Below are 16,924 nucleotides of genomic sequence, written 5' to 3'. Positions count from 1 at the left end.
ATTCAAAGATTAAATCACAGGTTTCCAAAGCTTTCAATACCACATATTTTTCCAAAAGCTTCTGGCTTAAATATAAATGTAAGCAAGTGTTAAGTAATCGCAAAACCAGCTACAGAGCATTTGTGATATTCTTAATCATATTATAATTCATATTATAAAAGATTGGAAGAAACAACACTTAAAAATTTTAATGTAATATTTAAATATATGGGGGAGAGTCACGTGACGTGCTCATGAACCTAGTCGCACTTGAGTAGAGCTCCGTACGTTTGGCCCCTTTTTACTGATTTTTTCGTTTTATTTTAAGTTTACTTCATTAATAATACTATTCCTGATGGCTCACAATCGGAAACAGCAGGAGATGTCTCCGTCGGCTTCTCCGATTAAGAAGAAACCCAAACCACCGACCACAGGTGATATGGTGGATAAGATGGCGAACACTGTTGCGCACTTTGAGGACATTCTAAGAACCGAGTTGACGGCGATGCGGAACGAATTCGCCTCTCACATGTCAGTTGTTCAGTCGCTATGCTCCAAACTGGATCTTCTCACGGGGGAGATGAGAGAACAAAAGAAAGTTGTCGCAGACCACGATAGGCGAGTAGCCGCGCTCGAGCAACAGGTCGTGGACTTACAGGATCGCGATAGGCGCAGTAATCTGCGTCTGGTTGGACTGCCTGAAGGGTCCGAAAAGGACGACCCTATGGGCTTTCTGAAAAGTTTGCTACCTACGTGGCTCCCGTCTCTGGCGGACAAAGAGATTGAAGTGGAACGAGCGCACCGCGTGTACACAAGGCACTCCTCAGATCGCGCTAAACCACGGGTTTTCATCTTTAAACTTCTGCGATACACGGACAGGGAGCTCATTTTGCGGGCCGCCAGACTTCACGCCCCGGTGAAAACATCCGACGGAGCAACGCTGTCTTTCTTTCCAGATTTTTTCCAGAAAAAGAAGAAGTGCATTCGGGCCAGTTAGGAAGGAAATGAGAGAGGCAGGTATCCAGAATTTCCTTCTCTGTCCTGCAACGCTGAAGGTCATTCTCAATCAAGGTGAACCTAAAATGTTATACTCCCCAGAGGAAGCAAGAGTCTTCCTCAGATCCCATTCATCCACCAACCCTCAGTGAACTTCAGCTGAGCATTTGCCATCTAATCGGAGAAGAGATGCCATAAATGGTTAGGCGACTGTGTTTTTCACTTTGCACTTTAATGTTTACTTCTGAACTTACAGAAAGTATCCTTACTGAATACGGAGGTATAATATTTATGTTTTAGTTGTATTCCATTTCTCAAATTTTATTATTTATTTTTATTTTATTTTTATTTTTTATTTATTTATTTATTTTTATTTATTTTTTTATTTATTTTAATTATTATTATTATCATTGTTATTATTTTATTTTAATTATTATTTATTTATTTTTCCCTAACAGAGATACTATTTAGTCAGTATGTGACTTTGGGGCCAATGTTGGTGCTTCAGTAATGTGCAGATTTTTGTTGACGCCACGGATCATGTTAAGGGGTGCTGGCAGATCGAGGTTTGTTCTTGGTTTGATCTGCCATAGTTCATGGAAATGTGTTTATGTTTTGTCGAATACTGACGGGAAGGGTGGGGGTGGGGGGTGGTTTGATGGTAGACTCAACTGGTTTTGTTCTCAAATCTGTATTTTGTTTAATTAATTTAAGTTGTAATATTAATGGCCTAAATGGCCCACACAAACGTACAGGTTTTCTGGATTTTCTGCGAAGGAAAAAGATTGATATAGTGTTAGTTCAAGAGTCCCATTTGAGAGAGGAGGATGTACACAGGTGTAATAACAAGTTTTATGAAGTGGTATCTCATTCATCTTCGGATGCTAAAACCAAGGGGGTCCTAATATTGGTGCGGAGGACTTTAAATATTACTATTTTAGATAAAGGTTGTGATACAGACGGTAGAATAACACACATAAAAACAATAATGGAGAATAGGAATATTGTATTTATTTCAGTTTATGCCCCTTGTACTCCTGACCCTACTTTTTTCTCTGTTTTGTCTACCTATCTTTTAAAATTTTCAGATTTTGAAATTGTATTGGGTGCAGACATGAATTCTGTAATGTCACATATTCTAGATAAATCTGGACCAAAGGAATCACACTCTCAAGCCGTCTGTTCTGCCAAACTTAGGCAATGTGTAACCTCATCTTCACTGGTGCAGTGAAGATGAGGTTCATCAGTGTGAAAGGCGCTTATTAAATCCTTCTGCTAAGTCTTTCACTTTCTTTTCTGCTACGCATAAATCTTATTCGCGAATTGACTATATTTTCATCTCTTCTTCTTTATCTTCAGCTGTTCGTGATGCCGATATCTGTTCCTTATCTTTGTCAGATCATGATGGAAATCTGTGCAGACTCTCTTTGATCCCTCGGCCATCTCGTGCGACTAGATGGCGGTTTAACCCTAAATTGTTACAGGATGAAAACTTTTGCAGTCAATTCAGAAATAAATTTGCAGAGTTTATTGAAATTAACCAAGGTTCAGTGGATGATCCACGAACACTCTGGAATGCAGTTAAAGGATTCATAAGAAATAACTCAATTTCTTATGCTTCTTTCCTTCAGAAAAACCGACATAAGAAGATAGTTGAACTGGAATCACAGCTCCAGAATTTGACTAGAGACAATCAACGTTGTTTCTCAGACAATACTCTCAGCAAAATTATGGCGGTCAGGTCCGAACTTAATTCATTACTGAGATCCAGGGCAGAATTCCTGATTCAAAGATGCAGGCAGAATTACTATTTTCAAGGAAGTAGACCAAGCCACCTTTTAGCTTTAAGAATACGCAACAGTGAAAAGTTTGCTAATATTTCTGCAGTGAAATCCCAATCCGGGCTCATTATGACGGACCCAAAAGACATTAATATTTCTTTTCATACTTTCTACTCTAACCTCTATACTTCTTCTGCTGTTGGTGACCCTGATTCTTTTACAACTTTTCTGTCCAACCTTGATTTACCTAGGCTGTCAGATTCAGATTCAGATTACCTGGCTGAACCGATTACTCTTCAGGAGCTGGAGATAGCAGTCCGATCTATGAACAAGGGGAAATCCCCTGGTTTAGATGGTATTCCAGTGGAGTTGTACACTACTTTTTGGTCAGATTTAGGCCCCCTTTTGTTAGATATGATAAATTTTTCAGTTACTCAAGGCTCATTTCACCCATCTATTAATATAGCTGTTATTTCTCTCTTATTAAAATAAGATAAAGATCCGACTTCCTGTTCTAGCAACCGGCCACTTTCCTTGATAGGGACTGATGTTAAATTATATGCTAAGGTACTATCTCGGCGTATAGAGAAATTTATGAACAGGCCAGTTTACCATAACCAAACAGGGTTCATTAAATCTCGCTCAGCTTCGGATAATTTACGCAGGTTATACCATATTATTAATTCAACTAATAGTTTGTCCTCCCCTCGTGCAGTGTTATCTTTAGATGCTATGAAAGCTTTTCGACTTCAACTATTTATGGGCAGTTCTACAGCATCTGGGTCTAGGATCGAGTTTCATAAACATGATAAAAGTTCTGTATGCCAATCCGGCAGCCTCTGTTCTCTCAGGTTCTGTTTGCTCTAACCCGTTCTTTATACACCGAGGTGCTCATCAGGGTTGCCCGCTTTCTCCTCTGTTATTTGCCTTATCCTTGGAACCCTTAGCTCAAGCAGTCCGACAATCTGAAACTATTTCTCCCATAATTATAAGGAATACTCATCATCATATTTCTTTATTCGCTGATGATATCTTATTGTTTTTGGAGAAGCCGTCACATTCTATTCCTCATGTATTGAATTTATTTGACCATTTTGGATCTCTCTCTGGGTTTAAAATTAATTTGAGTAAGTCTTGTCTACTTCCCCTTAATTCTAAATTTGATCCCATTTCCCTTTCTGTATCTATTCCATTAGTTCAAAACTTGGAATGCCAATGCCACCTTGGAAGGAGCAGCAAGAAGTGTGTTTCAAGTGGTTCATTTAGACCACCACTGCAATAAAAAACAAACAGTGAACTGTCCAGCAAATGTGTCTGGTATTTTATCAATACATTTTGGTTATGGTTGGTTTATTTAGCACTAATAAAAACAAGTTGAACCAAAGTGCTTTACATTTTGCAGGCGTGCCAGAGATGCGGTGGAGACGCCACCATAAAGAGAACTTCAAAAATCGAGACATGATAGAACAAAGGTATGACTGACTCTTTCAAAATCTACAGTTGATAAGAAAAGTTTGGTTTTCTCTAGAAGACGCAGGTTATAAAAGCAGGCCCGTACCACTGAATTGATTTGCTTTTTAATTTTTAATTTGTCATCAATTACAAAACCTAAATTTTGTGCAGACATTTTATAGAACGGTGCTAATGGACTCAGATCTAAACGGACCTGGGACATTTGCCTGTCCGAATACAACGACCTCTGTTTTGTCCTTGTTTAACATTTACTTTAACTTGTTTAAAAAAAAAATGCCATCCAGTTTTTAACATTGTTTAGGCAAGCTAAAAGAGAATCCAAAGATTTTGTTCGGTGGCTTAGGTAGTTACAGTTGGGTATCAACTGCGAAAAAATTGAATGATACTCCATGCTTTCTAAAGATGCTACTCAGCGGGAATTTTGGGGAAGTATCCTGTTTACAGTTAAAGTAGAAGCTGTGTAACTCTGTACATACTCTGAAAATATCAATTTATAAAGAAAACACGTTTCTAACAATATTTATGAAAGTATCTAAAACTATATAAAAAAACAGGATTTAAAAGGCTACTCGATTAAAGCCCAGTTTCACAGATAGGGCTTAGCCTAAGCCAGGATTAGGCCTTAGTTCATTTAAGATATTTAAGAAACTTTTATAAACGTACACTAGAAAACATTACTGGTATGCATCGTGAGATAAAACTATGGCACTGGCATATTTTAAGATCTGTCAGTAGAAGTATCTTCCAGTTAAAACAGCTCAAACATGCATTTTAGTTCAGAACTAGATTAAGCCTTGTCTGTGAAACCAGAGGTAAAAGAGTAAACACAACTACAGGCCAAGTTTAAATAGAATCATTTATTACACTTTCAGTATATCAAAAAAATTAGTACAAATGTAGGCTAGATATAAGTCAAGTATTATTGGATATAAGTCAAGTGTAATTTGTAAGTATATTTTTATGTACATAAAGTATATTTCTGACGAGTACATAAAAAGTAAACTAAGTATACTTTCTTATTTTTATTAAAAGTAGTATATTAATTGCTCACTTGAATAAACTTTTTTGTAGGGGGACTCTTTAATAAAGAACTCAAACAAGGTCTTTTCTTATGTATTAATAAGTGTGATGTTTTTATTACACTGATCACAAATTAATCGTTTTTCTCAAGAGTGGATGCACAGATGATTGTTGAAATTGCTCCTTTTTCTAAACCATTATCTCACTGAGGAAAATGGCCTTTTCTTTTCATAATGAGTTTGCAAATGCCGTTTCAACTCTGAGTGATATGTAAAACACTCTTCACACTGAAGACACTTGTTAGGCTTCTCTCCAGTGTGAACCCTCATGTGAATCTTTAGGTTTCCTTTAAGCGTGAAGCTTTTTCCACACTGAGGGCAGGTGAAAGGCTTTTCTCCAGTGTGAATTCTCATGTGAATCTTTAGGTTTCCTTTAAGCGTGAAGCTCTTTCCACACTGAGGGCAGATGAAAGGCTTCTCTCCAGTGTGAATTCTCATGTGATTCTCAAGATTTGCTTTGTGTGTGAAACTTTTTTCACAGCAATGGCATATGTAAGGCTTCACTACAGAGTGAATTTTTACATGATTCTTAAGGTGATTCCTGTCAGTGAAACTCCTTTCACACTGATGACATATAAAATACTTCTGTCCTGAGTGAATCCTCATGTGATGATTAAGGGTTTCTTTATGTCTGAAACTCTTTCCACACTGATCACAAACAAAAGGCTTCTCTCCAGTGTGAATTGTCATGTGAATCTTAAGATTTCCTTTCACTGTGAAGCTCTTCTCACACAGCTTGCAGGTGTAAGGCTTCTCTCCAGTGTGATTTATCACGTGGGCATTAAGGTCTCTTTTCTGTCTAAAACTCTTTCCACACTGAGAGCATATGAACGGCTTCTCTCCAGTGTGAACCCTCATGTGAATCTTTAGGTTTCCTTTAAGTGTGAAGCTCTTTCCACACTGAGGGCAGGTGAAAGGTTTCTCTCCAGTGTGAACTCTCATGTGATTCTCAAGATTTGCTTTGTGTGTGAAACTCTTTTCACAGCGATGGCATTTGAAAGGCTTCACTACAATGTGAATTTTTACATGCTTCTTAAGGTGATTCCTGTCAGTGAAACTCCTTTCACACTGAGGACATATAAAATACTTCTCTCCTGAGTGAATCCTCATGTGATGATTAAGGGTTTCTTTATGTCTGAAACTCTTTCCACACTGATCACAAACAAAAGGCTTCTCTCCAGTGTGAATTGTCATGTGAATATTAAGATTTCCTTTCACTGTGAAGCTCTTCCCACACAGTTTGCAAGTATAAGGCTTCTCTCCAGTGTGATTTATCATGTGGGCATTAAGGTCTCTTTTCAGTTTAAAACTATTCCCACACTGAGAGCATATGAATGGCTTCTCTCCAGTGTGAATTCTCATGTGAATCTTAAGATTTCCTTTTAGTGAGAAACTCTTTCCACACAGATTACAGGTGAAAGGCTTCTCTCCAGTGTGGATTTTCATGTGGACTTTAAGGCTTTCTTTTCGACTGAAACTCTTCCCACACTGTTGGCAGGTGAAAGGCTTCTCTCCAGTGTGAACTCTCATCTGGAGGTTTGTAGTTTCTGTTTTATGAGTCTGTGAGTCACTGACAGATTTTTCCTCAGTCATGAAATCATGACATTTCTCATACTGATCTTTGTCTTCCATTTCATTTAGTTCTTGACTCTCCTTTTTCAGCGCCATTAGGTCTAGAGTGAAAAGAAACAAAAAACAAGTTAACAGTTTAATGGCACCAAGCAGCAGACATGAAGACATTTAGACATGTAATACATCAAATCCAACAAGTATGCTATGTCCTATACCCACTACACAACTGAAAAAAAGGTGTAACCAGTAATCTGAGAACCTCTTGTCAATATTGTTAATTCTTTGCTTTCCATTTCATGGGTTTACTCAAGGGTTTGACCATAGGTCTGAAAGCTCATGGACGCAGGCTTCTGGAAAATGCGCCCTGCCCAAATGGACATCAATCCCACTTTAAATGTATCGAATGGGATCGGTTACATGCATTGCATTGGGGGCGGGGGTGGAGTGGTGTCTTCTTGAAACTCAAGATTCTGATAGAGGGAACTGAGACTTAGACAGGAGTGCAAGTTTGGAGTCTTTGGAGCCCTGCAGAGTTTAGCTCTAACCCTGTTATTCAGTTGTGTTTGATTATGGTTGGAGCAAAACTCTGCAGGGAAATGGCCCTCCAGGATTGACTCAACCGAGTTTGCCCAGGCCTGTACTAGAGCTTTCCAGATCAGAGATATGGAGTTCGCAAGTGCAATTTATTCCATTGAACAAAATAGCATCTTTATGTACAGTGTAATTTTGGGATGAAACTTGACGCTGACGACTTTGCTGGCTGCACACCATTACAAAAATTGGAAATGGAGCTGGAAACAAACTTTGGAAAAAGCTTGTTTCCAATCTATACAATGTGCCTCAGGAAAAACTATTAATATTTTACTGCAATCAACAGACCCAATATTTTGTACATTGGGATTAACTGTAAGTAGACTCTCCATATCTCAGTTTTGAAGAGGTCTAGACAGCCATTACTTGTGTTCTTGCCTATGTCTTGTTGCCCTCTTTTAGAATCTAGAGCAGGAGAGGCCCCTGGAGGGCCACTGTCATGCAGAGTTTAGCTCCAACTTGCCTCAACACACCTGCATGTACATTTTTAGTATGCCTAATTAGACCTCAATTAGCTGGTTCAGGTGTGTTTAGTTGTGGTTGGAGCTAAACTCTGCAGAATAGTGGCCCTCCAGGACCGAGTTTGGACACCCCTGATCTAGAGCAGTGGTTCTCAAACCTGTCCTGGGGACCCCTTACCGCTGCACATTTTGTAGGTCTCCCTCATCAGACACACCCAATTCAACTCTTGCAGTTTCTACTAATTAGTTGATGAGTTGAATCAGGTGTGTTAGATGAGGGAAACATGCAAAATGTGCAGTGGTGAGGGGTCCCCAAGACAGGTTTAAGAACCACTGATCTAGAGCATCAAGGAGAATGAAGAAACTTGAACATTTTCACCAAAAAAATCTTAAACATCTGCTGTATTAAGCACACTCAACTGAACATATTATTCTAACTTTCAAGTCATTTTAGAATTTATTTGCATTTTAAAAAATGCTGTGGTTCTTAAATTTGGGGGTTAGGACTTATGTGTCTTGAATGCTTTTTTGTGGAGCCCTCAAAAACTGGAACTTAAAACAATTACATTTTCTGAATGAGGAAAGTATAATGTATAATGACTCTTATACTTAAATTATTATTTTTTAAGTTTACTGAGCGAAATACAGTGATGTCATCCATGTCACTTCATTGCCGATTTTACCCACGTAACCAATGTTATCGAAAGAGGCCATTCAACATTAAACTGGGTTGCAGCAGATTTCAAGTTCCCAGCATGCTTTGCGTCACACTCTGTAAGGGAGAATAAATGTTGAATGTGTTATTTTGTGTGATTTTGCACAAGATTAATACAAGGGAAGATTTTTTATTGTTTAATGCTCTTATTTTGGTTTTCAAATGTGTTTCTGTGATGTTGAAGTTTTTAGGGTTACCATCATGGTGAAGAGTAGTGCCTGTGGATAGGTCAAGAATGGGCTGCAAAATAGTGATGGGAAGTTCGGTTCTTTAATGCAAATCGGTTCTTTCGGACAGTTCGATTCAATAAACCGGTTGAAAAAAACGGTTCACCGGTTCTTTTACGCTCCGACGTAATGGCCGGGTTGAAAAAACAAGACGATTCAAATATATAAAGTTAGTAATCATAACATCAGTCAACTAAAACATTATAATCTGAAGCTTACAATTTAGTTTTGCATCTAAAGCATCCAAAAACATATACAGGCAGTGATGTGCAAACAAAGTTTTACAGTTATAAAGTGAATTAAAGCTGCAAGCAGCGATGAAAGGGCCCTCGCACCCGGGCTCACCGCCACCCGTTGGCCTCAGGAAAACAGTGAACAGTGGGTGACATGCATGTAAGCGAGTGAATACAGGAGAATTATGCCAAAGTCATTTCGAAATGCCACACTTCCTGTGGCCAACAGGTGGCGCTTTGACCGTCACTGAATATTGCCATGTTGATGTCTTCAGGCAAGGACTATCGTCGAACATGTGAAGTTTGAAACAGATCGGACATTGTATGCCTGAGTTACAACAATGTCCTTTTTCTTTCGTGGCGTTATTTGCATACATTAGCACTCAGCCAAGTGTTGCATAATTGAACATGTTTCTAGCATGTTTGGTACTTCGTGGCATAATGAAACGTGAATCTGGTAGTGAATTACAGTGTAAAGCATGCCATTTCCTGTTGCCAGCAGGTGGCGCTATGGCTAACTGAATATTGTCATATAGATGTCTTTAGGCCAGGACTCTTATCACACAAGTGAAGTTTGGAGCAGATCGGATATTGTATGCCCGAGTTACAACAACTTCCTGTTTCATGGCGAAACATCAAACTTTGTCAGGCCGCCACGGACACACCTTTCAGCGAAAACTCTAGATCTTCGCAATTTAACGTCTCAAAGGCCTTTAGATTAGACTGACCAAATATGATGTTGATCTGATTAAAGCTCTAGGAGGAGTTCATTAAGGTACAACGCCTGGAAATGGCAAAAACTGCACAAATTTAAATAATATAAAAATTTAAATATATAAAAATATCTCACTTCTAGTTGCTTTTCAGATTTCACTCCAAGAGACTTTTTTGTAGGTAATGGGCTGTTAGATGTGTGTACCAAATTTCATACCTGTACATGAAACATAGTGTCAGGGGCACTTCGTTGAATTTTTTAGGTGGCGCTATCGAGCCATTTTGCCACACTTAATTCTGAAACTCACATCAGACGTAAATTTTCACCACTTCTGACGCATCTGCAAAGTTTCATGAGTTTTCGAGTATGTTTCGGCCCTCAAAAAAGTCATTCACCTTACATGGCGAACCATCAGACTTTGTCGGTCACCACGGACACGCCCTTCAACGAAAACTCAAGATCTTTGCGATTTAACATTTCAAAGGTCTTAAGATTAGACTGGCCATATTATGATGTTGATCTGGTTTAATTTCTATGAGGAGTTAATCACAGTGTAAAACATGTCATTTCCTGTTACCCACAGGTGGCGCTATGACTGTAACTGAATATTGTCATATAGATGTCTTCAGGTCAGGACTCTAATAAAACATGTGAAGTTTGGGGCAGATCAGACATTGTATGCCCGAGTTACAACAACTTCCTTTTTCATGGCGAAACATCAAATTTTGCCAGGCCGCCATGGACACGTCCTTCAGCGAAAACTCTAGATCTTCGCAATTTAACGTTTCAAAGGCCTTTAGATTAGACTGACCAAATATGATGTTGATCTGATTAAAGCGCAGAAACCATGATCCTCTTGCATTATGATTAAATAAACTTACGTTTCGCCAGATTGGCCCCTCATTCGAGTCCTTTCATAGCATCAGTTGTCCTAGTTAGCCGGTGCTGTGATGTTACTGTTCGGTAGCTTCAGATCACACGCTGAATCACGCATGCGCAGTATCATCAGCTCATCGGTTCTCAAATCGGACACGTCCGAAAGAAGCGGTTCTTCGGTTGTGTACTGATGATCCGAAAACCATTGCAACCGATTCTACTCGAGAACGAGATTCGAGAACCGAGAGCGATTCAAAAGGAGTCGCCAGTTTGCTCTCGCTTTAGTTTGATTACGTCATTTTTTTATCTTTGTATCACCTTGTTTAGAAATTAAAGCTGTCCATGGATTATTTATGAAACAAATAAATGTTTAGTTTGATAATCTAATTGTTTTCAATCTTTAAAAAAAAAATAACTTGAAAGCACAACTGCACAACTTTTACTATATTGCTTTTTAAATAATATAAATATAGAAAAATGAATTTGTAGAACTATTTCTGAACATTAGTTTGATCTGTGTACAAAATATTAGTCTATGTTCATGTTGGCATGTAGTTTATTATGTACAGTATTATGTACAGTGTTTTATGCTATTAATCTGCTATGGTGTATTTGGAAAAGCACAATAAACGTTATATTTTCAGTATGTTTTATATTATCACACTGTCCGATGTTCAACAAAACTTGACTCAACGTGCTTTTCGTTCACTTGAAAAGTTAAACGCATACGCAGTATCATCAGCTCAAATCGGACATGTCTGAAAGAAGCGGTTCTTCGGTTGTGTACGGATGATCCGAAAACCGCTGCAACCGGTTCTTGACTCGAGAACGAGAACCGTGACAGGCCGTGTTCGTTCGTGTACGCCGCGCATGCGCACTCATATCAGCTGCTCTGCTGCTCGTGCCCATCATCATCAGTTCTCTCTTCACAGCAGGTTAAGTCAGTGTACTGTTGGAGTAACTGAATAACTCCAGGATGTTGGTTTATTTCGAGAGGTAGTGTCAGGCACGTCAAAAAGTGAGTAACTTTAGTAATTTGTGGATTCATGTTTGTTTACTGGAGATGCAAACTGTTTGGAACGAATCAGACCGATTTGGTGAACTAGTTCAACCGGTTCACTGAAAAGAACCGGTTAAAAAGAACGATTCGTTCGCGAACCGGACATCACTCCTGCAAAACAGTTTTACAGTGTACCCATCATATGTTTTTTGCCTGTTGTAATATTCCAGATAGTCCACTTTGTTGTCTTGCCATATTTGTTTCACATTGTTGTCTATTCTACATACTTCATTTTCATTGTCATCAATGTGCTGTTCAGCCTTGCTCACTTTGCCTAGAAAGCAAGTCATATTGGAGTGCAAGTTTACAATGGAGATTTGTAAATATGCTGTTTTAGAGTCTTTTGCAAAAGAATGCTGTTGCCTCCCTTAATTGATTAGATGAAATCCGCAAATATACCGAGAGGGCAATGGCTGCCCTTGTCCAACTCGGCTTCATTTAGCATGTACAGCCTGGAACCATCTTTTGCTGTGACTCCTCCAGCAAATTAGAAGGTTTTCGGAAGATATTTCTTAGGTGTTGAGCAGTGGTGTCAAACTCAGTTCCTGGAGGGCCACAGCCCTGCAAAGTTTACAAAGTGTTTTTTCCTTTTAAAACATATTATTTCAAGGAGTAAAGGTGTTTTAATCGGTATGCCTAGAAGGAAACCCTGATTTGATAAAGTAATTTTGAGGATGGCAAAAAATAAATAAATATCGACTGAAGAAAGACTGAGAAAGAAACCAACCTGTTTGTTCCTCAGTTTCTTCATGTTTGACTCTGAATGTTTCTTCAATCTTCACGTCTTCACTCTCCTCTTTAATAAACTCCATCTTTAAAATAGTGTGTCATGTGGATCTCAGTCGCCTCACCAGGAGTTTTTCTGTGTGTTTGGACACTCTGTCATGATTAAGATGAGAATAATTTACAGAAAGAAAAATACATCCAAACTAAATCTCTGAGTGTCTCAATCAGATCTAGTTCAGTAGTTCAGTACACTGGTGAGAGAGTCAGAGTGAGAGTTAATGGACTTAAATTATCTGTTTAGACTAAAAACACTCAAAACTAGCACTACAAATTAATTAAAAGAAGCTTGATTTCTCTATCATTACTTGCCAGAGACCAAACAGCGTGTTTATGATGTACTGATTCACAATATAGGGAGTGAAATGATACCTTTTCTGTTACATGTTAACTCACAAAAACTATATCCATTAATGTTATTAGATCTGTTACTATGTTAATTTTAAAAATTAATTTCACAGTTCTCTATATAATTGTCTGAAAGGGTTGTACAGATTTAAACACTTTAAATGATTAAAAACACAAACCTTTCTTCAGCATAATCACAAATGCAGGAGCGCGGCGCAGCCTTATGACATCATGTCGCCACACCAAAATAAAAGTCCTGTCCATACGAAATAAAAATTCACACACAGAAAATACATTCAAATGATCAGATAAAAGAGAAATTGCAGATTCCCGAAGCTATCAATACCACTGAGATTTTCAATTACCAATACCACAAAAGCTTGCTGGCTTATATCTAAATATAATTATATGAACTACTGAGCATTTGTGATATTCTGTATTAAATTTGCATTGTTTTTTTTTTTATTATTATTATATAAACTACAAAAGCTTTACCTTATCTCGGTGTGGTTCAAACTTCAGTGTTTCTGATATGAAGTCCTCAATTACTTTCTCCAACACCTTAGTGTGTGTTTGACAACAGGCATCTTAAAATCCAGTTAAGAGACACAAAACCCAAACAAGTTACCATTACTTACAAATTATAATTTAATATTATTAACTCAGGGGGCATAATACACTATCATAAGTCAAGACCTCTTGTGTTTTTTTCCAGCCATATTAAAGGCTCTTTTTCCAGTGTTGTCTTGTTCAAATTTTTTAATAGAAAAGCAGTCCTCTGTGACCTAAAAGGCACACACATAAAAACTTTATAACTTAAAAATAAATAACATTTGGAAAGCTGACTTGAGTTCAGATTATAAAGAGGATTCAGACCAAAAATAATAATAAAGTAAAATAACCACTACAAGGCAACACAATGCTCTAGAAACAGGTGGTCATATGACAAAGCATGCTCTCATGCTCTCCCTCTGCCGACTGTACAACCTCACAGCATTCCACATCACTAAGAGCAAATATATTGTCTGGTGTCTGAGTTCTGAGAGTGGTCCCTGTTGAAAAAAAATCTGCTGGTAAGGTAGCTTCTGAAACTGGGATGCTGGTTTGAGCTGGTTTATGCTGGTCCTTAGCTGGTTTGAGCTGGTTTGTGCTGGTTAAGTGCTGGTCAAGTGCTGGTACACATGACCAGCAAAAACCAGCATCCCAGCTTCAAAACCTACCTTAACAGCATATGCTGGTTTTTTAACAGGGGTAGCCAGTTTTGGTGATTCTTTTACCTGTCTGTCCATTTCACAAGGCTGTCTGACAATTTGTGAAACAGGACTTCTGCCAGAACCAACCAACCTTTTAAGCTGGTGCAAGTAGCACTAAAATCTGAACACACTGCACTCATCAAGACTGCCAAAGTGGTTAGCATCAGATGCAAGGTGTACTTGTGTTATACACCAAAAAGTCACTGCCATTCAGTAGTTCTTCAGCATACAAGTTCTCTTTCTTAGCAAGGGCAGGACTGACCAGAATAACTAATGCCACACTGAGCAGCATAAACTGGTCATACAATCTGCCAGGTATGAGACCATTTAGCACAATTTTACCAGTATAAAGAGCAAACCGGCACAGTTCTGTGGTCTTCAACCTTTCAATTTCCTCTAGGCAACGTGGCTTCCTGGCAAACATCGTAGGGATGGATGGTCGAAGTGCCACAATTGTGACCCGTCATGGAAACCAGGGACACAAGTCGGCAACTATTGAGCAAACTGAGAAAGTAGCTTTTTTTTTTTTTTTTTTCTTTTCAAAATTGGTGATTTTCATTTTTTTGCAGAATCTGTTAGTTGAGATCATGAAGACGCATCTCCGTGTTTTAGATAGCAGTATTGGTTTATTTAAAAGCGTACATTTTGAGGTTGAAATCGGCTTGTTTTTCTGGGATTCTATCTCACAGTAGGGGCGTGTCATTGTCTGTTTGTATTTCCATACTGGAATCGGATACGCTGGCTTTTGTTTCTTTTGTTATTGCCGAGAGTCGCTACGAAAAAAAAAAAACCCTGATTTCGGCCCAAAGGACAGCGTCACCTTAATTCACAAATCACGGAGAACGATATTCGGTATTATTTGCATGTATATGACAGCGCACTGCGTGTTTATAGCCAAAAGAATTCTGAATATCAAAACGCAAACTATCTTTACTGCAGTTGCCCGAACAACTTATTTCATTGGAGGCAACAAGATCTTTTCTGTTTCTTATGGGGTGATTTTCCATAAACATCAAAGTTTGTCGTTTTGTGTTCATTCTAAGAACACGTAGGCTACACGTTATCTCATGTGTCTATTGTTATTAACTAGCTCAGGACTGTCGTTTTAATTGTAATCGTTAGCATCGTATCACTTGCCAAAAACCCCCATTACTATAATGGGCTTTTAGATGGTAATGTTAGCATGTTAATTTGAATAACGCTTCAACTGCTTGAATTGACTGGTGTGAATGACTTAGCTAATCCCCTTTGGACCACGCAATCACAAGATAACCAATATTTGCATGACACCGAGGCAACATTGATGCATGTAATCAATAGGGATCTGCTAAATCGTGTTCCCTGACAACATTGTCCAGAAATTCAAGATTACTAGGCTTTGAGGTCCCACAGCACAAAGCAAATGGGAAAAATGAGGAAGCAGACAAATTAATTTTACACAGAACACGACCCAGTGACAGACTGCTACTTTTAAAGAAAGGCAAACCATCAACATTCAAAGTAATGTCTAATTCCCTAAGCTTACTTTGCCACTGTGGGGACACATTTTGTGATTCAAGAGTTCTTTGCTATATAAGGTAGATTTATTGCATGCCAGATTTGACCAGCAAATTTACACTGTCACAAGTCTCTAGCAAAGTTCCTGCTGTTTTGGGAAGCTCTCAATGCCCATTTTATACATCTGTGGCCATGGAAGTGATTGGACCACCTGAATTCAATGATTTGGAGGGGTGTCCAAATACTTTTGGCAGTATAGTGTACTTCTTGCCACAAATTGTACCAACATCCTCTGAGCTTGCCTTTCGATATGTGGAAAGTACTCACCCTTAAGAGAAAAATAAGATTTCACTGACTTGAAGTGCACTGCAGCCAGTGCATCAGAATGAAGGCAGAAGAAATCATAAGCAAGTCAAACTCCAAAATTCTGAAGTTCTCATCTTAAAAACTTAAAATCATACAGTGACTTTAACATGGATGGGATTGTGTGTGGAGTAGGGTGATTGGGTACAGTCACAGTTTTGGGTGTTTTGTCTCCAACTGGAGCCATCTCTGGAGATGTCCCAGTTTTACAGCATATTCAAAGCACCCCACAAATACACTGCATAAAATAAAGGCTGTCTACCTCAACAGCTTAATACTTGAAACTATAGCAAAGAAGATGGTCAGGTCAGGTGTGACCACTGGAGTAAATGTGCACAAAAATCAGATGAAGCCCACATTCAGCTATAGAGAGTCAGAACCAAATATGTATTGTACACAAGTTTTATTAACTAAATCATGAACACATAACTAAACAAACATATAACATACACTCAGGTCACACACATACATAGGTAAAAATGAGCAATGATACAGTTGAACCGTAAGTGGGACAGGAAGTGGAGCTATGGGAAAGTCAAAAACAATCTGTAAAAGATTCATCATCTTTTTTCTCAGTAATAAAGCACCTTAGCTAACAAAGGTGGTTCACAAATTAGTACTAGATCACTGTTTAGTGTTCTTTAGTGTACTTCCAAAATGTCTTTACTCTGTTGAGGAGCATCGGATCTGCAGGCTGTGGAGAAATCCTTGATGGTTTGGTTCTAAGTCATAATCAACATCTTCTGCTTTGGATGAAGAAATATAAAACAACTTAAGCTGTTAATTAGGGCCCAAGCGAATTAAGCGCGCAGGGCCCTCTTGTTCTTCTAAGGATTATTATTTTTAGGGCCCAAGCGAAAATTCGCGCAGGGCCCTCTTGTTCTTCTAAGGATTATTAGGGCCCAAGCGAAAATTCGCGCAG

The 16,924-nt window shown here is 38.5% G+C and overlaps 1 protein-coding gene across 1 annotated transcript; it reads right to left on the bottom strand.

Moving 5' to 3' along the window:
* Window positions 1-5,137: 5,137 nt before the first annotated feature.
* On the bottom strand, window positions 5,138-13,113 carry LOC137024683 (zinc finger protein 84-like). The gene is made up of 3 exons (XM_067392498.1): window positions 13,069-13,113; window positions 12,486-12,637; window positions 5,138-6,981 (listed from the first exon to the last, which is right to left on the bottom strand). Exons 2-3 carry the CDS (start codon window positions 12,568-12,570, stop codon window positions 5,447-5,449), a joined length of 1,620 nt encoding a protein of 539 aa, XP_067248599.1. The 5' UTR covers window positions 12,571-12,637; window positions 13,069-13,113; the 3' UTR covers window positions 5,138-5,446.
* Between the last annotated feature and the right edge of the window lie 3,811 nt (window positions 13,114-16,924).

The sequence above is a fragment of the Chanodichthys erythropterus genome, chromosome 8 (assembly GCF_024489055.1).
Source record: "Chanodichthys erythropterus isolate Z2021 chromosome 8, ASM2448905v1, whole genome shotgun sequence".
Lineage (NCBI taxonomy): Eukaryota > Metazoa > Chordata > Actinopteri > Cypriniformes > Xenocyprididae > Chanodichthys > Chanodichthys erythropterus.
The sequence above is the reverse complement of the archived record's forward strand: the minus strand, read 5'-3'. Positions and strand labels throughout refer to the sequence as shown.

Excerpts from the sequence above, each read along its gene's own strand:
- LOC137024683 (XM_067392498.1), bottom strand. The coding sequence starts at position 12,570 with ATGGAGTTTATTAAAGAGGAGAGTGAAGACGTGAAGATTGAAGAAACA. Across the intron at positions 6,982-12,485 it reads AGAAACTGAGGAACAAACAG|ACCTAATGGCGCTGAAAAAG; the intron begins GTTGGTTTCTTT and ends TTTTCACTCTAG.